We start from the raw sequence: 27,453 nt of genomic DNA, 5'->3' as shown, positions 1-27,453 counted from the left end.
GGGGAAAGCATTACAAAATGACAGCCTCTCATGTCGAACAAGTCAAGCTGATTTAGTGAATATTGAAGAGGTTCCCACCACATGTTCTCCTGCATGTTAAAGGAGCAGCGTTAACCTTGTTTTGATTTGCATCTCCTTTGCAATTAAGATAATATGTCGTAATTAGAATTTTAATGTACCGCTGTGAGATTTTTGATAATTATACAGAATTCTCTGCGGTGATTTTCTCTTGCCTGCTTGTCTTCACAGATGAATTCATGGCTGATTAGATCACTGCTCTAATCAGATTTGGGCTACATTGTAAGATATCTTCCCACATGTCTCTGTAAAGCTGAGTTACTCAGTGTAACTGTGAAACTGTTATTGTGACAACACATATGTTCGATAGGGAGTTTACAAATTGTACTTTCACAAGCAGCAGGTTGCTCCATAACAACCGACAGAAAGCTGAGGTGGAACTTCAGTCTGCCAGACCCATATAATTAAGCTTAAAGGCTGGTTAGTTGAATACAGGGTAGAAGTGATGTGTTGTGCTGTGTCTGAAATCACTCCCTCCTGCACTCATGCAATGTTCTTTACATAATACACTCAGCGGTTTGCTCCTATTGTGAGCAGTACATTTGGGACATCACTGACAGGTGCAGTGTCACATCACATCTAGCTCTCTGTTGTATAATGTTTTTTTTGGGTTAAAAGTGGTGTAAACGTTACATTTGATTCCATTTGAAATTTGGACACTCAAATAAAATGGCAGAAAGTACCTGTCTTGGTCTAAGCCACTAATAGATGATACATTTACATTTTAGCCAATGGGATGGTGTAGATTTAGGGATAGTAATTGCAGTCAGACAGCTGACTACTAGGGGTTTAAGAAAAATCGATACACTTGAATATTGCGATATTTTATTTAGCAATACTAAATTTGATTTTCAAAAACCCAGTATCGATTTTATTTTTTGTTGATTTTTTTATTTATTTTTTTAGCTTACATGCAAAATATTCATGTAAGACAGTGGTTCACGTTTATGCTGTGTTTAAACCCCCTACCACTAGATGGCTATGCTGAGACGCACCACTAGTGTCCTTGCCTAACCGTGCCTAGCAGTACCTGACTTTTTGCTAGAAGCTAACAATGTAGCTATGGCTGAACTTTGGCCTACTTTAGCATATAAACATTTGCTCACTAAGAACCTGTGAACCACAATCCACAGTGTACTGAATTGTTTACCTAAAGTAAACTTCTTTTGACTTTTATGCACATCATGTCTTTTTTTTTAAATATTAGTTTTTCTAAAATTATACTAAAAATCTTCTAAAATCCCAATATATCGCCTTACACACAGTATCGAAATATATTGCAATATATTGAATCGTGACCCATGTATCGTGATACGTATCGTATCGCCAGATTCTTGCCAATACACAGCCCTACTGACTACTGCACGCAGGTTAAAATGCTAATGTTACCCTCTTAGCTAGCCTTAATTTTACACATCCTAGTGCTAATACTAACATTTCAGTTGTTTATCAAGTATACCAAACAATTGCAAGGAGTTGTTAACTTTTCATATCATTATAAATTGAATGCTCCAAGCTTTCAGCTGTTAACATAACTGTTTACCTGTAAGTTGTCATGATACAGTTTGAGTATTACTGATGCTATTCATGATATAATTATAAAATTAGCTCCTTTACTAAATTAAGTTGGCACTGACACTGTTAATAGGACAAGTGTGATCCCACAAAACGGATCAACATTTATGAAAAGTGGTTGATAAGTGATTGTTTTGTATTTCATCACTCCAATGTGAATATAATGAATGAATGTCTGATTTAATTGGTGGTGTTTAAGTATGCCAAACTGGCATTTTAAAATGTATGTGAAGTAGATTTGTCTATACACCCCACAATGCAACACCAGGATAATTTTACATAATGCATATTTCATCAGTATGCTCAACCTCGATACATTAACTATGGTTGTTTGTTGTGTGTCTGCCTGTGTTTTTACAGTTCCGTTTCCTAGCTGCTTGTTTTTATTCAGCACAAGACAGCAGCCAATATTCCCCTTGGCCTTTTCACTACAACTGTACAAACCAGTCAATATTGACAGGAGAATATTTTCCTGCCCCAAGTTGCCACAGTATCAATACTCGAGGACGACAACAGGGGCCGGGGTAAATGAACAGAGATCTGCAAAGAAAAACTAAACCTGAGACCTCTTTGTGGTGTGAAATTGGCCACCACAAAGGAATTAATGACGGATCCTTCCAGCATAATTGTCTAATTATGCCGGGCAGATGGGGCACTGCTTTAACTAGGACACATTGTGCTACCTCTCCAGACTCTCCACAACAAAAGGCAAACCAGCGTGACTGCCTCTTCAGCAGTGAGTGGGAGGGAGAGTGAAAGAAAGAAAATGGAGAGAGAATAGAGGAGAGGAGGGCGAAAAAAAACTGGGTCTGTCACCAAGCCATTCCTCCACTCGATATGTTACCACAGAAACAAATGTATGGTGTAAATACTGTGTGGATCGCAGCTCCTGGGAGGTGAATCACTGCAGTGTAATGAGGTTGGTTTACATGCTGCTTCTCAGCTTCCCACCCAGGCTAACTCAATACTTAAACCCTCTAATTAAAGAGAATCGGTCACTCGATAATTGATCACATCCGTTGCCTCGACATACGCCGTCACTGTAAGGCTTCATGCCACTGTTTATAAGAGCTGTCTGCCTGCTTTGTCTCCTGGGAAGGAAGAGAGAAGGGAAGTGCTAGAGAGGGGGGGGAGGTAGGTAGGGATGAAACAAAGGTAAACATGTAAAGAAATTAAATTTCCATTCTTGAAAGCTGCTGTCAAAGTAGCAGTGGGACTAGCAGTAAAACATCACATATCAGTCTCAAGGGTCTTTCAGGCACTTCAGCTGTACATGGCAGGCGGTGGTAATACTGCCAGTCTTTGGAAGCATTGCTTGCTGCATCAAAAAGTTATTAAAGGGACATTACGTTATGTATGACTTGTATTCACTTCCATCTGCAACCAACAGGAATTACAACAACACTGAAGAGACTCTGGGCCCTATTTTAATGACCTAAGCGCACGGCGTGAAGCATCTGGCGCAGGTGCGTTTAGGGCGTGTACGAATCCACTTTTGCTAGTTTAACGGCGGAAAAAAAGGGTCCGTGTGCCAGGCGCATGGTTCAAAAGTAGTACTTAGTGTCTTAATTAATCATATGTGTGTTTTTGGCGTAACATGCAATAAACCAATCGGAGTGTCATCTCCCATTCCCTTTAAAAGCCCGGCGCGTTTGTACCTTGGTGCATTGCGATTATGATGGCGGATTTGCTAAGCACGAAGGAGAGGTTTTCAGGAGAAGAAACTGATCTGCTCGTGCGTGAAGTGAAAGCGGGCAAGCAGATCATATAATTTTACTAATGTGACTTTAGACCAGGTTTTTGTTGGTCAATGGTGTGATCACTTTCCGCTGCCTCAAGATAGCAATACACCAAGAATGCACCTGAACACACCTCCCTGTAGGACCAGCACGCCCATGGGCGCATTTGCTATTTAAAGGACGTGGGCGCTGGATGGGAAATTGACAACTGCGTTGGTCTTAAACTAGCAAAGACACTTGCGTCGGGCTTTGCGCAGCGCTGTGCCGGGTGCAAGATCGGGCCCACGTGTCCCAATTCCATACTACTTTTTCAAAGGAGGCTCTGGAAACTAGAGTGGTCAAATATGTGCTTGAATTTTTGAGTGTGTTGTTCACGAACATTATTGTCCTATAAATCAATGTGCAAAGGAAATGGCGGAGCTTCTCACAGCTAAAAAAAAGGTGACAAAACTTACAAGCATCAAATTCAGTTAAAAATTTAAGTTTGATAAATGTCCATTGACTCATTGTCTTGTATTATTTTCTGTTGGAGTACATTCATTTCTTAATATACTAACTGTTAAAACAGTAGACAATGAAAATGGGTATATTGTACATACTGTCATATTTGTATGTAGTATACAATTGGGACAAAACATTTGGTGCAGCTCTTTGTAGCCTGTTTTGTAGCCATTAGAACATTGTGTAACAACAATGCAGGTGTATGCATAGTTTTCCTGTTTTTCTTTGCTTGGTTTCCCCCACCGAGCTCCTCTTTTCCACTTGTGTCTAGTCAGATGGTTATTATTGACCTGTGTTATCTTCACCACTGAGGTCCATCACCATGTTTTGAAGCAGGCAGACAGGAAGTGACAGGACTGACTATTGAGCATCTTCACGACCTTTGACTTATAGATTCCCTCTGACTCCCTGTGGTGTGTGGTAATTGCAGAGTTTCAAAAATTGATTTATGGAAAGTAAATGTATCATCAGGGGCTGGCTGTCTGGGGGGGGGGGGAGGATTGACGGTGAGCAGACAGAAGAAGAAACAGGGCTACTGGAAGAACATAACATACAGTAGCGTGTATCTGTGGTAAATGGGTCTGGAGTAAATACCCAGAGTACACCTGCAGAGCAGACAGCAGGTTATTATAGACGGACCTGTGCAGGTGTGGTGGAGTCGAGGAAGATATACGACTGCCGTCAGTCTGTTGAGCTAATTTCTTCTGAAAGGTTTTTGCTTGCCTTTATGTATTCATTGGCACACCAGTGCAGTATCATGCTGCTTAACTGTATCAAAATCGTTCAATTAGTCATTTAAAATAACATAAAATTACTCCCATCAGAATTAACATCAATCATTTGATCCCTGATTTTGTGTATGTCATTATTACCTAGTCAAAAGGCCTACTAGGTATGGAAGTGTGTAAAGGTGTGAAGGCTATAATTAAGGCTTATTCATCAAAATGCCTTTTTGCATGGAGTTACCATTATTAGATATATTCTATAAGTTACTTCTCATTTGTATTTATGAGCTTTACAGCGACCTGACCCTGACCTCAGACAAATAATTATAGTTTTCCTTGGCCTGACATTTTGGTACAGAATGATCTGATCAGTCTGTCATGTCTACATTGGCAGCAACCCATTTGGCAACTCACCAAAGAGAAACATATTATTACAAAGTGGGTGTAACTTCCTTGTGCCAATCACAAAGTGCTGGTTTGGCATTTCTGAATTCCTGTGGCTGGCAGCTGTTAGCGATTTCTCTGACAACCTCTTAAAGAAGCCTGTGCTGGGGCTTTCCCATCATTAACAATTATATATTTTTTTTAAATCTCCTTGCATGCACACTCGCATACAGTAACTTTACACAAGAGAGATACAAGAAAAATAGAAGCCCCTGTACATTGTGATATAAAGAGATGGAAGAGGGCTTCATGTAGTAATTATTATTAATTGTTGCACTGTGTATTGTTAAATGAGGCAGACAAAATTTTAGGAATACTCTTAAATATAATGAAGTCCAACACAACAGCACAAACTACACCATAAAGTTGAATCAACACCTCTCTGAAATAGTGTTGCACTCTTGCACTCCCAAGGCTGCATAATCCTTTAACTCCCGAAATATTAGTTATTATGATTTCATTTATACATGTTTAAAAAACTCAATATCAATATAGATTGTGAGAAAATAGCCAAAATTATCTGTCTTGAATTATTAAAGGATAAACCAGCTGATGTTCTGTATTTTTTTTATTTTTTATTGTCAACAAATCTCCCAAAAAGATCAAAACTAACAATGAGCTGGTCCTACTAACTAGTATTGCCTGTGTATCCAAAGTCTGATATGTGCCATAGACCTCCAGTGTAGTCCAAAAATGCATAAAGGAGTCACACTGATGCATCAGTTGACACGTCCCTTTATTACACCTCCACTGTCAATCCCACATCCACTGTCACTGTCGCTGCAGTAAATACTCACTAGAGCAGCGAATGTGTATTAATTCACTGCAGAAAATAGTACCCAACAAATGCACTATTTACCCCTTTTTGAGTAATATTTGCTAAAGACTACAGTGCCCATTTGTTAGGAAGCTACTGGTCACTTTTTTTAAATTAAAATATGTAAAGCTTTACATCTTTATTAGGAACCAATGGGCATGAGAAATTGACTAACATGTTTTTGGTTTTGGACATTTCTTTCAATACAAAAAAAAACATAGAATAACATCAGCCTTATCCTTTAAAGAATTCCATTAATAAGTTCCTGGATATACACCAAACATTGATTACTTGTTCCCTGGCTCATCGCCCAACTTTTCACCAAATTTAATTAAAATCTGTAAACAAGATTTTGAGATATCCTGCTAACTCACACAGTAATGGAAAAACATTCTGCACCAAAAACAGAGATGATTACAAGTTCAATGAAAGTAGCAGTATTGTATCGAATTGAATTACAATGTACAGTACAGAGCTTTCTCTTTTATCTCGTTATTAAGCATCAAACTTAAGGTCAACTTCTGTCCTTTTAAATATGTTTTCCAGCTCTTTGAAGGCAGCTGTGTGATGATACATTTCCCCTGAAAGAGGCAATCATGTCTGGCATTAGCTTGTGACATTATTACACTAACACTATTTTCCTGCTGTTTGGATTGGAAGCCACAACAATTAGTCTTGAGATATAATTTATGCTGCAATGATGGAGATGCTCTTATACACACAGTTGGTTTATACTTAAGTATAGAATAGCATAAGAACAAACACAGCTTGTTAGCGTCCTGCTTATTTAGTCTTTCTGCGGAGGTTACAGAGCAAAGTTAAGTTTATTGAAATTGGTATCCTTTTGCACTCATAGGTTTTCATTTCAAGGGTGTGAGAGAGACACAGCACTTCTCCCTGGCTCTGAGCAGATCCTATGTGCTATGTTATTGTAGTGGTGACCTTGGTTCTTCTCTAAAAGCTTTCTGTCAGTGCAGATTCTTACAGGCACCCAGCCTTGTAGCGTTGGCTAAACAACTCCTTGAATCTGCTTTTGCCAAAGCCAACAGGGCAGAAGGGTGCAGGTGCTGCACTGAAATTGGTTTGCTTTTTGCTTAAAAAGTAAAGTGTGTTTCACCCAGAATGTCTCTCTCTAAATAGTCTCTGTAACCAGAATCAGCTCCCTCTGCTACACTTTGGGGTTATGGTTTCACTGGAATTAAAGTCTGTTTACACTGTGCGAAACAAATATACAGTACGAATTGGATTCTGATACTAGACTGTATATATTTGGGTTGTGAAGACTGCTCAGATGGGGATATGTGGCCATTCCAGTAAATATTCAGTGTGGGATAGGAGTTAGATGAATCAGTGTTGGCCCACGATCACTTTTGAGAGATTATTATGAGACTGTGATTTCAAGGAGAAAATGAACTGAATGAGATCAAATTCGTTTTTTTGGCAGAAGGAGAGACTTGTTGGCACACAGAACAATATCTAAATAGAAATCACATTTTTCACTCAAGTTAGATTTAACTGGAGTGCATTGTCCTCTTTTCTGGCTCAGGAACGTTGCCGTCTAGAATGTGAAAGTTGCAGCCGCAGAGTTTCGGTATATTAACATTATTGGCAAGCAGGGTGTTATATCTGGCAAGGAAAATCCATTTTGAGAGAGTTTGGAAATACTGTATGTGTAAAGAGCATCTGCCACAGACCTTAGTTTCTTCTCTTAACCTGCAAAGCGTTAAATAGGTCAGTAATATTTCCCTTCTTTTTCGGTGGGGTTTGTAAAACGCACAGGATACAGGACCAAATCATTAGTGTGGAAGGAATCCAGAGAATTAATGGTAACCAGGCAGAGTCGAATGACATTGTTATTGCAGCCGTTCCCGGGAAAGTGAGGGGAGCTGAAAATTTATATTTGATTTATAGCAGGGTTTGAATTTATGTTCCAACTCTCAATAGGAAAGTAAGTGAGCTTTGCCTGGCTTCTCACAAGAGAGGGCCCCACAGCATCTGGTGCTGGAAACATCTCCGTATCAAACGGAGTTCCTTCTAATTTCTCTTTGCACTGCTTAACCACCAGGAATTGACACCTGTAGGGGATATAGTATTACTATGTTTATTGGACTGAATTTCAAGTCAACTTCAAGATGAGTGAAAAAAGCGTCTCTTTGTGGGAAACGTCAAGCAACAGTTTACTAGACACACTTTATTTTTGTTGTGTAGTAACTGATTACCTAAAATCTACTTCTACTCTACTCATGATTGTAAAGATGGAGCCAAGTCATTATTTACCTTGGTTTAGTATGTACTAAATGCTATTTGATAGCTTGAGTGACTGCTCAGCATTGCAAGAGGTATGGCAGTGATATAAAGATCTTTGATTTACTCTGCTCAAGTGCTATTATTTATTGGGATTCTTTTTGCAGCAGTTTGTCGACGAGAGCAGAAATATACATCTCACTGTCACTGTGAGTGTGCTTTGAATCCTTGAAACATCGTATCTTCACATTATTATCTGCTTAAAGTGATGATACGAATACCATTCTTTATGATTTGGTAATAACTGCCTTATTTTTCATAGGGACGCAAAGCATTATTTATCTCTAGCCGTGTTCATGGGGATTAATGATGCATAACTCTGTCAGAGTTGTCTAGCATACAGCACCAGCCGAAGGAATCTGGAAGGTTATCGGAGCAATAAATCCCAAGTTTTCTGCCGTTGTTTGTCACGATGCACTGCAGCAGCCAGTAGTTATGATGGTTCCAGCTTGTTACCCCCCCCCCCTTCTCTGTCTCTCTGTAAGCCGTCAGAAAATAACACAACTTCTTTAAGCTGCCAGTTGATGAGGTGGAATTTGATCGCACAACCTAAAAGTTTAAAGCAGGCAACTGTTCTTAAATCTCCTTATTACGTTGACTCTGTCTGCTTCCAGCTGGATGATGGAGTGTAGATAAGGAGTGCGCTGCACACTCTCTACACCTCTGATGTTCGTTCTTGGCAATTAGAGCACGAGCACAGTCTGTTCAGTCTTGCATTTTAACTGTTTTGTCAATTGCCGTCATCCGATTCTGTTATGTCTATAAACTGAAAATTAAATTAGGTGTGCAGACTGTTAACATGAGTTCAATCTATACCCGCCAGCAGCAGTGTTTCTTTCATCATGGCTTATTTTCTCTGTTTAATTTATCGAATAAATTGCCCCTTTAACTTGCCAAGCAAGAGGAAGCCATCCATGCATTGTCCATGATCCGGGCAGAGAGGAAGATTATGTCTATTAGTGCAATGATGGGGCCTTTACTGCAGCGTACTCACTGATTGAATGGCATCCTTCTCAAGGTCAGGCCGGAGCTAAGAGCTATTTTCTGCTTACCTGTGCAGCCAGCCAGCCACAGAATCTGCACACAAACTGCCTTTACACCAGCGAGCTTAGTAAGCGGAGAAGCTCATCACTGATATTTCCAGCTGGTAATATGAAGAGAAACCTCTTTGCCTGCAGAAAAGGACACAAAGGCATGAGTAATATGATAAAAGGGATCTTGCTACAGTGCGTAAAGACATTAGCATTGTTGTTTTTCGATCTGCGCCAAGGGCCTAATCATATCCTCCCATTGTGTCCCTGTCAAAGTGAACCAGTGTGTTAAATGTGAATCTGTTTGCGGCGAATGTGTAGACAGGGTCAGAGGTCAAACTGGGGAGCACAGCTGTTTTGTCTGCCTGATGAATGAGAAGTGCATGCTGTTGCTAGCCCGGGTTCCTCGAAAACGCATGCATCCAGCTGAAATAATGCAACATGATCACCATTGAAGGAATTTGTGACGGTCTCTTTTTAAGCTGCTTATGTTCAGGGACCTACTTTATATATGTCCAAGTTGCTGCTAAACAATATATAAGTATCAGTAACCTGTCAATGGATATACTGGGAGATTAAGGTTAATAATGTCTGGGATGGATAGTCTTTGTTGAATAATGTTGATCATCATTTCGCCGATGGGAAATTATGTCAGAAAAATGCAGTCATAACACTCATTAGAGCCCACTTCCTCCCAGCAGCTAATGTTTTGAAGTGAATTTTCCGCACCGCCACATTGAATTTAGCAGGGCTTGACCTGTGCTAAGCCCTCAACCGCGGCTGTCATTTGGCGTATGTTAAAAAAAAAAAGTCTCTTCTGTAACATGGATCACCCGCACTGTCACCATATCCTGTGAGGGGGGCACTGCCACCTTCGTGAGATCAAAGTACTGTGCAAATACGCCATACTGCATACAGGGGAGTTGTTGGAGGAGGGAGGGGGGGCAGAACTGATTTACCTGTGTAGGGGCCGAGCACAGCTGCACTCCCACCAGCTGGAGCCCACGGACCATAGACAGGATTAGAGGATTTAGCTGCAAAGGTCCCTCATCATCTTTCCGCCTGAACCTTGTATGGCAACAACCCCCGCAAACACAAATGCCACTTTATGATCACTTAATAACACCCCTCACACGCACACACTCAGTCAATCGGCTCATGGGCTTTTATAGTCGCCATTGTCTCAGATAAATAGGACAACCCCGGCAGTCTGGGACTCCCAGTCCATGAATCTAGTGTGGAGGCATTTTCTCCCTCACCCTTACATGGGTATCACTATACGCCCGCCATTGTGAAGCTTCTGTATCCGAGCTCAGCCCCTCATGCCTACCAGGTAAACCCCTCTGCCTCTTTGCTGCTACGATAGGGGAGTTTGGCTCTGACTGACTGAAACAACATCACCTTGTTTATCCTGTAAATAATTCACCCCTCCCGGGCAACAGAAACAATATCAAGGTTGTGTGTTTAACAAGGGAGGCAGGGAATGAAGAAGAGCCAAAAAGAAGAAATCAGGTGTTTCCTTTTTAGATAAACTTGCCGCCTGGGGACAGCGACACATCCCTGCTGATTCCTATGCTGTGTGTGTGTGTGTGTGTGTGTGTGTGTGTGTGTGTGTGTGTGTGTGTGTGTGTGTGTGTGTGTGTGTGTGTGTGTGTGTGTGTGTGCTTACTGAACTTGCCCTTTGATAGCTCTCTGATGAGGGTGCAGAGATATTGTCGGGGACATTCTTGTCGTGTTTGACATCAGAACCTATGGAGTGTGTCAGCGAGTCATAGAATTAGATGCTTATCATTGGGGGCTGTTCCTGTGAGCTGTCTCCTCCCCTACCACCGCACAGTCTTCGACACACGTGAATGCAGAAACGCAAGCTGTCTACGTTTGTTTTGGTGTTTTGTGTTGTCTGACACCACTCCCCTGGGGTAGTGTACAAGTCTCTAGTATAACTTGTAGCATCTTCTCCCTTTTTATTTGTTGGGTTTTAAACAATTGCTTACAGTGGGGCAAACAAGTATTTAGTCAGTTACCAATTGTGCAAGTTCTCCCACTTAAAAAGATGAGAGAGGCCTGTAATTTTCATCATAGGTACACTTCAACTATGAGAGAGAAAATGAGAAAATAAAATCCAGAAAATCACATTGTAGGATTTTTAATGAATTTATTTGCAAATTATGGTGGAAATTAAGTATTTGGTCAATAACAAAAGTTCATCTCAATACTTTGTTATATACCCTTTGTTGGCAATGAGAGAGGTCAAACGTTTTCTGTAAGTCTTCACAAGGTTTTCACACACTGTTGCTGGTCTTTTGGCCCATTACTCCATGCAGATCTCCTCTAGAGCAGTGATGTTTTGGGGCTGTCGCTGGGCAACACGGACTTTCAACTCCCTCCAAAGATTTTCTATGGGGTTGAGATCTGGAGACTGGCTAGGCCGCTCCAGGACCTTGAAATGCTTCTTACGAAGCCACTCCTTCGTTGCCCGGGCAGTGTGTTTGGGATCATTGTCATGCTGAAAGACCCAGCCGCGTTTCATCTTCAATGCCCTTGCTGATGGAAGGAGGATTTCACTCAAAATCTCACAATACATGGCCCCATTCATTCTTTCCTTTACACTGATCAGTCGTCCTGGTCCCTTTGCAGAAAAACAGCCCCAAAGCATGATGTTTCCACCCCCATGCTTCACAGTAGGTATGGTGTTATATGGATGCAACTCAGCATTCTTTCCCCTCCAAACACGACAAGTTGAGTTTTTACCAAAAAGTTCTATTTTGGTTTCATCTGACCATATGACATTCTCCCAATCCTCTTCTGGATCATCCAAATGCTCTCTAGAAAACTCCAGACGGGCCTGGACATGTACTGGCTTAAGCAGGGGGACACGTCTGGCACTGCAGGATTTGAGTCCCTGGCGGCGTAGTGTGTTACTGATGGTAGCCTTTGTTACTTTGGTCCCAGCTCTCTGCAGGTCATTCACTAGGTCCCCCCATGTGGTTCTGAGATTTTTGCTCACCGTTCTTGTGATCATTTTGACCCCACGGGGTGAGATCTTGCTTGGAGCCCCGGATCGAGGGAGATTATTAGTGGTCTTGTATGTTTTCCAATTTCTTATAATTTCTCCCACAGTTGATTTCTTCACACCAAGCTGCTTACCTATTGCAGATTCAGTCTTCCCAGGGCTACAATTTTGTTTCTGGTGTCCTTTAAAAGCTCTTTGGTCTTGGCCATAGTGGAGTTTGGAGTGTGACTGTCGTGGACAGGTGTCTTTTATACTGATAACAAGTTCAAACAGGTGCCATTAATTAATTAAACGCGGCCTCTTTACATGCACATTTTCAAATTGAGGATAAAAAGAAATTCAGAAAGTCACGCTACACTCACCAGAAATGCCAGAGTTCTCTTCGCATATGGTAGAGATACGGTATATATGGGGTGACGTGGTGGCCTAGAGATGTAAGGCGCTGAACCACAATGTCCCCAGTTTGTGTCTGGCCTGGGACTATTTCCTGTCATCTCTCTACTGTCAGATATGTAATTAAGGCATAAAATGCTTAAAAACGGTGCCTGCCTCGACTTTTACTGTAGACAAACCACATGTATCTCATTGTCACTTCCTCTTAAAGTACACCTGCCTGAGGTGCCGTGAACCTTACATGTTACATGCCCCCCACACACACACACACACACACACACACACACACACACACACATCTCTATCACCAGTGGGTGATTAAAAATACGACACAGTATGCATGGATCAAATGCATAGATCACATGAATAATACAAATCATCATCTTAATCGCCATCTTAAATGGAAATCAGCGATAAAAGGCTATCATCAAAGTTACTTGATTATGTAATCCTGTTATGGTCTCAAGTCTATTTGCATAACAGTAGTTGTACTAATGAGGAAATGTATCCCCATCTTCATCTGATTGCACTGGCACAAATCCCTATTGTTCACTCTATGAATATAAATGTAAACATGTAAACCGCGAACACCTTTTAAAGGGTCTATGAAATTTAATCATTACTTCCTTCAATATGATTTAATTCCCTTAGAAACGGGTTGTTGTGGGATATAGCACAGTGAAGGATCAAAGTGTAAACCAATGGGACATCAGGGTTTGATTCTATAGACTGGTCTTCTTAGTCATGCCTACTTACTATTGCAACACAGGGTCATCATTAAAATGCAACTCATTTCTAGGAAGAAACCATTTTCCAAGAAGTTAAAGTCCCAGTTTAAAGGGCTCCTTTAAAGCCGAGAGTCAGTCCCTTTTATGCAGTCTTAATTGAATTTCAAATATTATGCTAATGTACAGCAAGAGCAATAGGAAATGAGTCACTGTCCAAATGCTTGCCGATTGCAGAGTACATTTGTACATCATTAAAGCATCAGTCAGCTTTATATTGTCCTGTAGCCAGAGCCTAAAGCTGCATGACAACTGTGAAACAACCATTACAAAAGGAGACTTGAGTAGAAATACACAAGCCTCCCCACCATGCTGGTGTGTCAGCGAGGGACGAGCCAGGCGCTGATCAGAAGAGAACTCGGATCTGGATATTTGAAGCTGATATTGGGCCGGATTCCCATCGGGCTACATGCTATGCCTCCCCTTTGAGTGTTGATTGCAGAAAGGAGAATGTGGTTGACTGATCTGAAAGGAAATTACTGGAGAGAGAGCTTATCCATGCCTTTGACTGATAATCAGCTCATTATCGTGTTGATCATTTACAGCTCTCCCACTCGCCTGCTCTCTATTCTTTTAGCTGTGTCACAGAAGCAGTGCACAGAGACTTTTAATGGCTTGGCAGGGAGCCCGCTGTGGTGAGGCAGGGTTAAAACAAGCATGCTAGCCCTGGCTAGTCTCCACTTTTACACAGTACAGGTCCCCACCCCACTTATCAACCCTCCCAGGGAAGAGAAAAAATTAAAGAAAAACAACAACTGCGACAACAACATATGCAACCCTGACACGAGCAGTGCCCTAGCACCCCAACATAGCTAACTGTGCATGAAATTGCACTGATTGGAGTTATTGACCAGAAGGCTCCAGCCCCTGAGAGGACAGGGAATATGGTGGTGGTGAGGGTGGAGGAGGGGTGAGGGTGGCTTGTGTGTTACCTGATTGAGTGAAAAATTCTCGGCCGGTTGCTTTGATGCCCTGCGCTTTACAGGAAAGAGTGATTTAATGGAAGCTGCCAGACCTCATCAATGTCAGCGCTCGTGTTGAGGGCCCTCTGCTCCGCCGTGCTTTATATAAAAGCACTCGCCATGACAGGTCCTGATGGACAGATGTTTGCTAGTTGTTTTAACTGCACAGTAAAAAGAAACACGGATATCAGCCTCCACCTCTGACTCTAAGACAGGTTGTGCAGTGAGAGGAGGCTGTTACAGGCTACCCTGGGGTGCAGTGCCCTCGCCCTCAGCTATTTTAGGCCTCTATAAATAACCCTATTGAATTTTGCTGGGTTGATAAGCCTATAATTAATGTGACCATCATTAGACATGGACATGTTCTTCTCAAGAGGACCCCGCTGGTGAGGTGAAGCGAGGAGAATGGAGACTTATCCTCTGTCCTTGTTTTTTAAGGATGAACTGAGCAGTGTGAGAGGGTGGAAACTGGAGTGACGGCCAACCAGCTTCCCAGTGATGTGCAGAAGGCACCACTTTGTTTTCGAACTGCAGGATAACACACAGTGTCATCTATCAACACCCCACAAAGGCCCACTGTGCAGCGTCTTCAGTAGATCTGAATTGCATTGGAATTGCATCATTAATAGAGCAGAAATTATTCCCAGCAACTCCGGGAGAAAACATTGACCCCTGAGGGAGACTAAAAACAAGACAATGTTTTTACAGGAGGAATATCTAACTAGAGGTCCCATTACCACTTCATCAATATACAGCTGCAAGTGAGCGGGGAGACCGAGGAAGGGAGGGGAGCATAAGAAGAAGAAGAGGGAATGTAATAGCTTATAGTGCTAATGGCAGTCTGAGCGCTCAAGTCCCAAATATCCAGCCGCCTCATCTCATCTGGGCTGTGTAATTGCCCTCCTGGAAGCTGCCACGCGAAGCGGCTGCCTCCGTAGTGAAGAGTGGCAGCTGCTGGATGTTGAGGAGCAGGCCTAGGTCAGCTCCCCAAGTGGGGCTCCTTGCAACCATGAGATGTCATAATTAATAGCTATATCTGGGGGCCCCGGGGCCAGTGTTATGGGTGAGATTATTTGGGTAAATGGAAGCCAAACAGAAAGAGACGGCAGACTTATTCTCCACTTAACATAATGTATACTTATCACTTTGCCTGTAGCGTGTATGCCTTTGCAGCATCTTACCCCCTGCTTTTCAGGGATATTTTTTCTCGCTTGTTTGTATTGGGTTTCCCTTCCGTATTTAAACGTACCTAGAGATATGTCGCTGTGGTGTATCATGGGAAGTTATTAATCTTTGGGGACCGGCGCTCTCCCTAGTTAAGTAAATATACATGAGCTGCTGTGAAAGATACAAGCTCCCAACACCTTCAGAGAAATCTGTTACTTCAGCTACCCTCTTTCTTCCATCCTCCTCTCTCTCTCTCTCTCTCGCTCTCGCTCTCTCTAACACGCCTGGGGGAAAATCTCACTCTGTCTCATCTGCTGCTTAATTTCACTGGAGCAGCCCTCAGTAATGAAGCTCCTTGATGTACATTTGCCAATTTCTGCCTCTGCCACTGCGGTATAATTGAGATATGACTAAGCATGAATACCCAGCACAGGGTTGGTTGACCTCTTGGCGACCCCGCGAATAGCGCTTTTGTCATAATGGAGGTATTATCTCACATAATCTGGGAATGGAGAGGGATTGTCTGCAGGGTGCCGGGGATGGAAATGAATTGATATAACTCCCCGCTCCTGTGCACCACAGAGGAGGGGGAAAAAAAAAACCTGCAAGATAAAGAATGTTACATACCCATAATGAAGACATTTTCTTCTTATCTATTGCTGCTTTGTGTTTATTGGAGTAGGAGAGCAGCTTCTGGCAAAAGCAGGGGTGGGTTTTATAGGAAGGGAGGGAGTTTTGATGCTGTGGCACTATAGAGGATTTTTCTGTATGTGTGTCGGTGTGTGTATGTCAGCTTATTCCCTGCGTGGGTGCACTGTGTACTCATGCACATGTTAGTGTGTATGTGTGTCTGTTAATGACCCTGTAAAATGACAAGCTGAGCTGGCAGTGAGAGTACAGCTGACGGTCAGAGAAGGAGAGGGAGAGCGAGAGGAGGTGGCGGAGGCAGGAGAGTTCAGATGGAGGTGGAGGGGGGGTATAGTTGCGAGGTTGGTTTTTCCACTGTGATTCACCATGCTGTCATCAGAGAGACGGGGGCCCCTGAGTGGCCCTCTCTATTCCCACCTGAGAGGCCTGCAAATGGAGGGGCCGCGCTGTCATTATTTACAGCCCGCAGCTCCTAACCTTGGATTCAGAGCTCATCACGGCGAAGAGAAAATCAGATAGGACTTGACGTGTACCCGAACCAGTGACCTTGATAAGTGTGAGGTGCCTGCAGCAAGAGGTTAGGGAAGAAGAGCTCGCTTCTGTCGGCTTTTGCTGTGGATCTGCGCGTGCGTGTTTGTACTTGTCAGCCAGGTGGGGAGGGAGGGGGGCACAGCTGAATGACTGAGCCATGACTCAAGATGACACATGGTAGGCCTGCTCATGGGCCAAGATACAGCAGGCATATGTGGCAATACCACTGTTCATTTTGTTGGCACTGGTGCTGAAAAGATTAGCTAAGTAGTATAATAATATAAATAATTAGTAATTCATTAGTCAACATTGACAGAAAATCAAATGACTGTTATTTTGATGTGATTATCAAAATAACAGTCATTTGATTTTCTGTCAATAGTTTATCATTCCTAAAGGAAAAATACCAAACATTTGCTGGTTGCAGCTACTACTACTACTAGTACTCTTTGCTGTTTTATATTACTTCTTAATCTTTTGGATTTTGGACTGTTGGTCATTCGAAACATGCTGTTTGAAGATATCCCCTCGGCTACGGGAAATTATGACGGGAAATTTGTCATAAAACAAAGAAAAGAAAATATTCATTGTTTGCAGCCTGATTTTGTTAGCAGGTAAAAGCCACAAGGTCAGCTATGATTGTAAATTGGCAGCCTTGGTTTAAAAACACACCTGACGCTTGCTTAAAGTAATGAATTTTTCCTGGGTATTTTTTATTTATTTGATAATTTATTTTTTCCATCTGAACTAGTTACCTAGAGACCAAAGGGGGGAGTGCAAAATAACAGGGGAGAGCATCTCCGGATGGGTGATGAAAATGCATTTTTCTTCCCCCACCGAGATGCTATTTGGTCGCGTGAAATGATTAATTTCACACATATACAGGTCATCCCCAAAAGCAGCAACATCTCATTCACAAGGGGCCCCCGTCAGCAACAAACCAGGAGGCTGCAATAAAACGAGCAAACAGCAGCACGTACTGTACGTCAATAAATCTTTGGAGGTTAAACCTGAGCACTGTAGAATTTGAGCAGCCTCCTCTCATCAGGTAAAAGTCACTGAGTACATCAGGACTGTTGAGACCAAAAAAAATGGCCAACGAGCAATTCAGGGAGGTTCCTGTAGTAGCAGGTACACTCTCTCACACACACACACACACACACACACACACACACACACACATGCACACACACATGCACACATGCACACGCACACACACACACACACACACACACACACACACACACACACACACACACACACACACACACAGTCTGTGTTTGCATAAGTAGGATGGAGCCTTGAATTATGGGGTTTGTGTAAATAAGGAGATGAGACTGTTTTTAGCACACATGGAAGCTTGGATGAGAATAGTGTCTCTATGTGGAGTGGAATTGGTCTTGGGTTGTTTACAACAGCTCGCAGCCCTCATATATCACAAGCATTATGTTTGCTGTGAAGCTACAGTTTGTATGCCATCTGCCTTAGCTGAACTTGACCCTTCAAACAGACTTATATTTTGTAAACTGAGCTCACTGTAACTGCTGTTTTTATTTTCTCTTTCCTAGTGGATGATCCAGAAACCCCACAAGGTGGCTACTTTCTTCGGGTGCATCGGTACCGACCACTTCGGGGAGATCCTGAAGAAGAAGGCCGAAGAAGCCCACGTCGACGCACATTACTATGAGCAAAACGAGGAGCCGACCGGTACTTGTGCCGCCTGTATCACCGGAGACAATAGGTTAGCCACCTTTCAGTCACCCCTGACCAAGAAATGACCCTCTTGCTCGGATTCGAAATAGTCCTTCTGGTTCATTTTTACATCTTTAGGCAGGCAGTTGACTCCTCAGGGCTGGAAGTCATAACAGGGAATCATAGCTCAGCTTACACATCAAAAGGAAAAAGAACAGCTTGAGTGTGTTTTGCCAGGCCCCCACTCAGTCTCTGCCGCCCCAGTGGGTTGTCATCCATCTATAGGCTGACAGTAGCAATGTGTTCGAGATGGCTGGGCTATCCCAGCTCTCACCTGTCAGCCTTCTCGGCTGTAAAAGGGGCTTCAGCATCTCTGGCGACTCTCATGCTAGCATCATCATCAGCACGTCTGAGACAGCAGAGGTCAAAACCCGTACACACATGCACGCACACACACAGACACACACACACACACACACACACACACACACACACACACATATATATATTACTAACAGCGAGGGCTCCAGTTCATGATAGACCAGGTGTGGATCAATAACCTCCTTCTCTAAACACCCTCCTCCTCTGCAGCCCTTAATCTGCTGCTACTGGAGTTGTCAGTCCGTCAACGGCGGGACCTCGGCCGCCCCGGGAGCCGGCCCTGCTGAATGGTCTTAGTGGGCTTGTTTGATGTGACTCTGACACCTGAAAAGGTCAGGTGCCGTGCTAAGGGAGACGAGCTCTGTAATATTTCTTACAGGTGTTTAACAGACAGCTCAGGAGGCTAGAGGAAAGGTCGCCAGCAGGCCCAGATTGGAAGGGTGATGGCTTTGAAGGATTGGGAGCCAGTATGTCACAGCCCCCAGGCTTTGATTAGTGCAAGTCTTCAAAGAAAGAAAACTCCCTCTCATACTCAATCTGACCATTCTGAGATCTGTGAAGATGCTGCGTGCGAATAACATGTTTACGAAATAAGTTTATTCAGTTCTTACATTTGTAAACAACGGTTCAATAAATCAGTCCCTCCAGGATCTCAGAGCTTTTGTGCAGACCAAAATTATTTAGCATGTTTTGGCCAATTGTATGCTTTTTTGCGATAAATTCTGGTAATATGTAAACAATTTAAACATATGACATAGCCTGTGTAGTTAGCTATATTTGTAATGAAACAAAGTCCTTGTCACCATAGTTACAGTACAAGGAAGTGTCATTATGGAGATCGATGCTTGATTTTTATTTCAGCTCGGCTGATAAAAGTGTTTTTTTTTATGTAGAAAACTGGTGATTGGTAAAGTTGGCAAACATTTTTCCCAGTTTGACCAGTTTTGTGACATAATAGCAAGATCTTACAAATGTTGCAGAATTTGCAAAATTGCAAATTCCTGGAGGGACTGATCAGTAGTTTGTTTCCCATTAGCTTATTGTAGTGTTTCAGTTTTAGTATCATATCTAAAGATATGATATCATTAAACCTAGCTGATATTTAAGAGCGCTGTGCTTTGCTCATGTCTGTTGGACTTCCTCAGTAATGACACTCATTTTGTCTGTCATGCTTGTTCTAACCTTTTGAGTCCATTACTGCAGCTCAGGTCAAGTGCAGTCCTAATCCTGCTGTCGTATCGTGGCCGTCATCATCGCACTCTGATCAATTTAGCACACTGTTACTTTTTTCTTTGATGCTAACCATGGTGAGCAGCTTTTCAGAATGGACCTCTTGCTGTAGCAGTGCCCACCTGTCATATGGTCGCCTAACAGTTCAAGCGACAGCACACAAGGACTGGCTATGTTAAGATAATGCCACCTCCATCACTTCCAGCTCCCACCACTCACTACTCAACTCAAGTGTTCATTTTGTAATGCATTTATGTTGTTTTTCCACCTTTTGTTAGCAATTGACCACTTTTACATGAGATAATATGAATAATTTGTGGCTCATTGTTAGCTTTGAAAATCCCTCTGCTTATTTTAATCTCTTTTTCTTGGTGTTTGCGATAACCCCCTTTCTTTTTAAAGAAAGAAAGAAAGAAAGAATATAAAGACATATAGATCACTTTATTTTACCTTGGTTCAGACATTCTAAGAAACCATTATCATCCTTTTATATCGAGAAAGAACAAAGGAAAGTCTGGGGCCCGAGTGTTTTTAGGGATGTTTTTGAGACAAAATTAAGATGGATGATAAGCAAGGTGGAAGATTTATGGGGTCTGTCTCGGCAGGTCCCTTGTTGCTAACCTGGCAGCGGCAAACTGCTACAAAAAGGAAAAACACCTGGACTTGGACAGCAACTGGGAGCTGGTGAAGAAAGCCAAGGTCTATTATATTGCGGTAAGTGAGACTTTCTACATTCAAAATGACTGTTCCCCAACTCTATTGCCAGAAGAGGACATAATGTTAAGAGGCTTTATTCAGGAAATGCCTGGGTGCGCCTTGTGCATTGTCAATATATCAATTCATCCTTTGTCGAGTGAAATGAGCTATGTTACCTAATGAGACAATAAAGCTCCATTCTCCCCATTTCCCCCTCGTCTTTGTGCACGAAACTGCAGCACAGTGTGAAATTGTTCTTCATGTAATGCATTCATTCATTTCTTTCTACGTGAAGGCAAGCCAACAGGTGCTGTGAAAGTGTGAAAATTGATTATTCAAGTTCATTCGGCTTTACCCCCTCCTACACAATCTTCCCCCTACAGACAAAAACACACACACACACACACACACACACACACACACACAGATTGAGCAGGACAGATGTGCGCTTAGACATTCAAACACACACTCAAGCCGCACCACTGAGGTAATGTCTTCACTTACAGCTTCTGGAATAGGATGGCCTGCCATGCTCATGTTTCACTGTTTGGGATTACATTTAATTCTGGCAGATCAACATTTTCTCTGATCTCGAGTCAAGATGATAGCTCTGAAATTGCACTGCATTCCACGTCTTTAAGCAGTTCATTATCAGCATAAATCAGCATTACAGCCAAGCCATCAACATACTCCTTGGCACTTTGTCCCAAGTGAAATTCACAATGGTCCTCCTGTTGCCCACAAGCCCTCTAAACATGAGTGTACTGTAGTCTAATAATGATGAAGGTTTCATAATTAGCTGCCCCCCCCCCCAAAAAAATAAATATAAATAAAATAAAAACCAAGCCGTCAGTGCTTGTGCCAGAAAGCAGATCAGTCAGTCCATCCTCCAGAGTTTGTGTGGTCTCATTTTTAGCCTCTGCTTCGCATTAGCAAACACGGCACATCCTCTGCAAAATTGGCAGTTGGGTTTTGCCCACATCCGACAGTCTTGTGCGCAGGGAAAGCTTCCGTGGGATTTGAGGGGGGATAGAAGGGCCACAAATGGGTGTTTTGTCAGTGCTTGGAATCTCAAACGTCGTTTTCAGCGTCCCTCCTGGGCCTCTTTGTCAAAACAGGGGGATCACTCGGTTTATTAGGGTCCCATTGGCACTTCTACAGTACTTAGCCAGATACACTGCCACAGCAATTCCCACTTAATACTGTGTGGCGTGTCTAGACCGGTGTTCACTAAGGCCTCCTCTCTCCATTAACCTTGTCAAGAGCACTCAGATGTATTTACCCAATTTACAGCCAGATTGTACATTTTCTCCCTCTCTCTCTCTCGCACTGTACCAACCTCTGCTGTGTATTAATGTGCTTTGTTGATTTTCATTAAACAACTGCTGGGTGGTATACGCAGTCTTGTACACTCTAATCTGTAAATGTAATTACCGAAACGCGTGCATGTGTGTATGTTAGCATGTTATTTGTTTGCACGTGTGTCTGTGTTTGTTGGAGCATGTGTGTTAAAGAGGTGATTGATGATTCCTGGCAGAGACTCTCAAGGTGCCTGCTACTATGTGGTGTGATTGGATGAAAACAGAATTATTAGAGGGCTCTTGCAGCCAGTCTGGCTCATCCAACAGCGGCGGCTGCATCAGCAGCAGCAGGGCTGGTGGCAGACGCAGAGCAGGGAGGCAGCACTGCCATTTCTCAAAAAGAGAGAGAATGTTGAACTCCTGCCAAATGTTTGGTGGCAGGCTGTTGCTAGGAAATCTGGGTCCTTAGGCAAATCGTTGCACAAAGACCAATAACAAAGGCGTGAGGGGGAAGAAGGAATGGCTAAACGCATTTCAGGCAGAGGATATCTCTCTTTTTTGTTGAATGCCATCGCTGCTGCAGTGATGTTTACAGTTATTTCTTTCCCCGACGATTGTAAACATCAGAAATGGAGGGTGATGTATTGTGTGAAGGAGAGATGAGTGACTCTAATTGGTGGGGGTGATGTGCGCGTGCTGGCCCAGTTAGCCTCTTCTCCTTCCCTTCACTCCCTCATTCCTTCCATCCCCATCCCCCTTGGCCCTCTATGGACACCCCCCTCCTTCTCCTCCTCCTCTCCTTTTGCTGTCTCCTTTGCCTCCCCCCCTCTCTTTCTCCAGTGTCTCAGACACTCATACACTTGCTGCTAAACACACACAGCATGCACGCACACATTCTGCAGCATACCACTGGCTTGTTTTTCTTACCACTGAGCGCTTGGCCCTGTAATTTGATCTCCACTGCTTGATGCATCCTCCAAGATGCCACTTTGAATTAACCTATGGCTCCACAGCTCTCCTTAGCCTCGTCTAATAAAATGGCCTCTCCTAACTTATGCCATTTACATTTAGGAAAGTGCTCAGCCCATATCATGGTCTTGCACGGAGCAAGTAACCGATATGAAGAAGAGGGGAGACGAACAAGACAATTGACTGTGAAAAGGCCTGTTAATGACTGGGCACAGATGGTCAGAAATAACCCAAGGATAGACGGAGGAGACACTCGCCTCTGCCAACTGGCCTGATACACAAAACTCACCCAATGAGACACAAGCTGCAGTGCTGCTAGGTCACAAACCTGATCACAGCTGTGGATGCTGTTCGTTTACGCCTTCAGCTAATAGCACTATCCCCATTAGCCTGCAAGAGGTTTAGCCTCACCTGAGGAAAACAGCTAGCCAACCTTTTTTTTTTTTCACACAGTGCAGCAACTTGAAGTAGAATGCCTCACACTGTTAACACTGGCACACTGCATATAGCATTAATTGGCAGTTGTATTCTTGCCCTCACTGCAGGGGAAAGCTGAGTTCAGCTTCAGTCACCGTAGCATAATATGCAAGAAAAAGAGGCGAAGGGGAGGGCAGAAGCAGAAACAAAAGTGCAATACTGGCACCATAAGCAGCACGTCAGCCTGCTTACACTCTGGAGTGGCACGCATACGCACACATATATATATATATATATATATATATATATATATATATATAAATAATACAAATACATACATACACACACACACACACATATATATATATATATATATATATATATATATATATATATATATATATATATAAAAGGCTGTCAAAATAACGCGTTCATTTCGATTAATTAATCTGAGAAAAAATAACGCGTTAAAAAAATTTAACGCAGATTAATATATATATATATATATATATATATATATATATATATATATATATATATATATATATATATATATATACATACACACACACACACACACACACACACACACACACACACGTTGTTACTCCGCCCCACCAGCCCCTGTCATTTGCAGCCAAAAAAGCGAAGAGAGAGGTTTTTCCTACACACAACTAACTGACATCTCATCAGCCAAAGGGCTGATTAGCACAGAGGTGACTGCGGCTGTGTCTCTGTCCAACTCAGAGGACCAAACTGTCCTCATGCTGACCTTGAGTTTCCGCTCCCTCTCTTCCGCTATCCTTTTCTATCCTCTGCTCTCATTCTACTCTCCCTTACACCACTGCACTTTATCTCCAATAATTCTCCTTTCCTCTGTCTCCATCTCCTCCCTCTTTCAACCCTCTCCTTTTCTGTCCTTTCTCTTTTCTCTTCTCTCTGTACTGCACCACTCTGCACTGCCCCTGTCCTTCCACATAGCCAGGGAGGGATCACGAGGCAAAATGCAGGCAGTGGAGAGAAAGAGGGAGTGAGGGAAGGAAGGTGGAGGGGGGAGAAAAAAACTGGCAGGCTCCCCCTTTGTCTGCAGGCGATCAGTTACAGTCTTGGTTGCCGATGAAATTTAATCCCCACCGCATTTACATGCCAAGTTTGACTTCTGGCAAGCCTTATTAAATAGATTTGTAAATCATTTTATCTTGATTAGAATCTGTTCACAAGGGATCAAAATTTTTTCGCCTTGCTTGTGTTTTGTTATGTGCACAATCTGTGCCCAGTGGTGTTAAAATTTGAAAGTCAAGCCTTGGTGGTGTTATTTTTCCGTGCGAGTGAGTGTGAGCAGTAGGTTTAGGGGACAAAGAGCGATGGGTGCCAAGTCCCGTCCGTCACCGGCCAAGCCACTGTGTCAGCATGTCTCCCATCTCTGGAGGGTCACGTTGGTGGGCGAGCAACTGCTATGATGTGAATTCTCTTTATTAGGCTGACACCACAGTGTCTTTAGCATGGCACAATGTCATTTCAAATTGTGTCTAATCAGATGGCATTTTGTAATTGCCAGCAAGCATCTTATGAATATGAATTCATAATTGTTCAATTACAAGCCGACTGCATCATATTTATTGGCTTTTTTTTTTTTTTCTCCCGCTGGCCTGGCCCAATTATAGGATTTAAATCTTGAGGCAATCAAGTGATAAGGGTGTGATAAGGCGTTTAGGGTTTGCTGTCACTATATAATTCTGTCGAATGTTAAACATGCATCTGGGAGGGCTGTATTTGTCAGAAGGCTGTGCGTGGAGATGCACCTGCCTAATTGAGTGGTAATGAGCTGTCAGGAGTGCGGGCTTGGTGATTGGCTCTTGGCGGGGCGTCCCGTGCCAGTGGGACGTATGGGCTGGCCCGGCTCTGCTGGAGGATCAGACAGCTCCACAGGCCTGAGTGGGCGGTACATGGTAAATTAGGGTGGAGAGGCCAAACGATGCTGGCTGCGGAGATATCCTGTGGCTTTCACTCGTCTGTGGGATTTATTTAGGTTGTTTACAATTATCCTTACTCCTGATTTGGTTTTACTTCTTCATGTCAGAGGGGGAAGAAGATTTCAGATGTTTTGCTTAAGTACTGCATTCTAAACATACTATTGCATCTGTTTATGTTTATAGAGAAACCACAGTCCTAAACTGTTCTGAAATCACTTTGTATTTACTACACACACTATATGTACTGTCATTTATTGTGTGAAATGTATGCATTGTTTAGTGTGAAATGGATGCACTATAAAGTACTGTCCAGAGCATTCAAACCACTTTTTGCTAATAATCCCACAATGCAATGCATCCCATTTTATAGATAAAATTATAAATGGTATGACTCAACAGCTGAGTGATGAGTCCGTTTTGATGTAAAATGATGATGTCACAAATGTTTTACTCTAAAGTGTACCTTAAAGTAAACTATTAAGTGTCCATTATATAATGAGGAAAGAAGGGAGGGATTTCGAACACAGCTCGGGAGTAAAATTGTTTTTTAGTTCATTTATTTTAGTGTCCCACAGCGTCTTTAATACAATCACTGGGAGGCACCAAAGTCAGAAATTTCCATTACATAATAGCTTTAACTGTTTAACTATGCAGATTGTTATATTATTATAAAGGCATTAGATTACTGAATTATTATTACTGCTTTTTTAATGTAGCTGGTCAAGATGTAGCTAACTTTAACTAGATTATAAACTGTTGGTACTCTGGAACGATGCATCATATATTTATAAGATTAAATGCTTTATGTAAAATCTTAATCTACAAGGTAACTCATAGCTGTCAGCGAAATGCAGCGGAGTAAAAAGTACAATATTTGAAACGCAGTGGTGTAGTATAAAGTAGCGTAAAATTTAAATACGGACGTAAACGACAAAGTACAAAATGTAACTGTCCAGTACCTTAGTAAATGTACTTAGTTCAACACCCCAATGTCAATTGTTCAATTTATTTATTCAACTACAACATAAACACAGTAAGCTTTAGCAAAAGCAAATATGTTTGAAAATGGTTGTGGAGAAAGTTTACAGGATGTCAAGGTTCATCTCATTTTGTTGTTATGGAGGAAAAGTTCTCATCACACTGAATGGCATCTATTTTGGTTTAGATTTGTGTGATTTATTTTTATTTATTTATTTATTTATTTATTTGTAACAAATGTGTGTGGAAATACTTGAAAGTTGGCAGGGCTGTGCTGGTTTTATTTTGGGAGTCTTTATTTCGAGCATCCTAATTTGAACAACAGTGAAACAAAACAACCTGCTTTAATCCACTGTTTCTTGAGTAATTGCCTCTTGAGGGGGCCACATTTTTGGACTCTGGCAGACTTCCAGGCTGTAGTCCATATTACTCTACCAGCATGCAGTGACTCTCTCCTTGTACACCCACGTCACCTTGTAGAAACAGTTTTTCTTCTTCAGCAGGGAAAACACCATGTCCTTTCACCCCGGATTACTGTGTGCATCTGCTCCACCGGCAACAAGTCTGTTTTCCTCTGCCTTGCTGTAAAAGGGATGAAATAGTTCAGACTTAATGATATTTCTACTCTCCATCACCTTGTTCCTTTGCTCCATCTACATCAAAGCTCTCAGTGTGTGTGTGTGTGTGTGTGTGTGTGTGTGTGTGTGTGTGTGTGTGTGTGTGTGTGTGCGCCTTTTTATTCATGAGACCAAGTTGTGAAACGTAGAATAATGTTTCAGTCCTACACTGGGATGTTGTGGCCATTTGTGTGAGTTCCATGGCTTAATTGAATAGACTGAGTAATTATTTGTCAAGTAATGCTGAGCAGAAAATAAATAGCCACTTTGCGGCCGTGAATTGTGCCTGATGGCCATGTGTTGATACTCTCACCAGGGAGAGTAAAACCTGCTCTACTGGCTAAGTATCTGATTAAGATTCACAGGATGAAACCGCAGACGCTTTAGGATAGTGTGTCTCCTGGGCAAAGATAGTAAGTAGATTTAAGTATCAGACACTGTTATATTATAACACTGCAGCATGAAGCCTCAACTGAATAAATATTA

The 27,453-nt window shown here is 42.4% G+C and overlaps 1 protein-coding gene across 2 annotated transcripts in view; it reads left to right on the top strand.

Annotated features, from left to right (window-relative positions):
- Positions 1-27,453, top strand: part of LOC144535953 (adenosine kinase-like) — a 111,852-nt gene that overhangs the window by 30,071 nt on the left and 54,328 nt on the right. For both annotated transcript variants that reach the window (XM_078278791.1, XM_078278792.1), the window contains exons 5-6: positions 18,282-18,454; positions 20,622-20,730. In XM_078278791.1, the coding sequence (XP_078134917.1) occupies positions 18,282-18,454; positions 20,622-20,730 (282 nt within the window). The remainder of the gene's footprint in view (positions 1-18,281; positions 18,455-20,621; positions 20,731-27,453) is intronic.

This window comes from Sander vitreus, chromosome 21 (genome assembly GCF_031162955.1).
Source record: "Sander vitreus isolate 19-12246 chromosome 21, sanVit1, whole genome shotgun sequence".
NCBI classification, from domain to species: Eukaryota; Metazoa; Chordata; class Actinopteri; order Perciformes; family Percidae; genus Sander; species Sander vitreus.
Note: the sequence above shows the minus strand (reverse complement) of the source record. Positions and strands in the feature narration are given on the sequence as shown.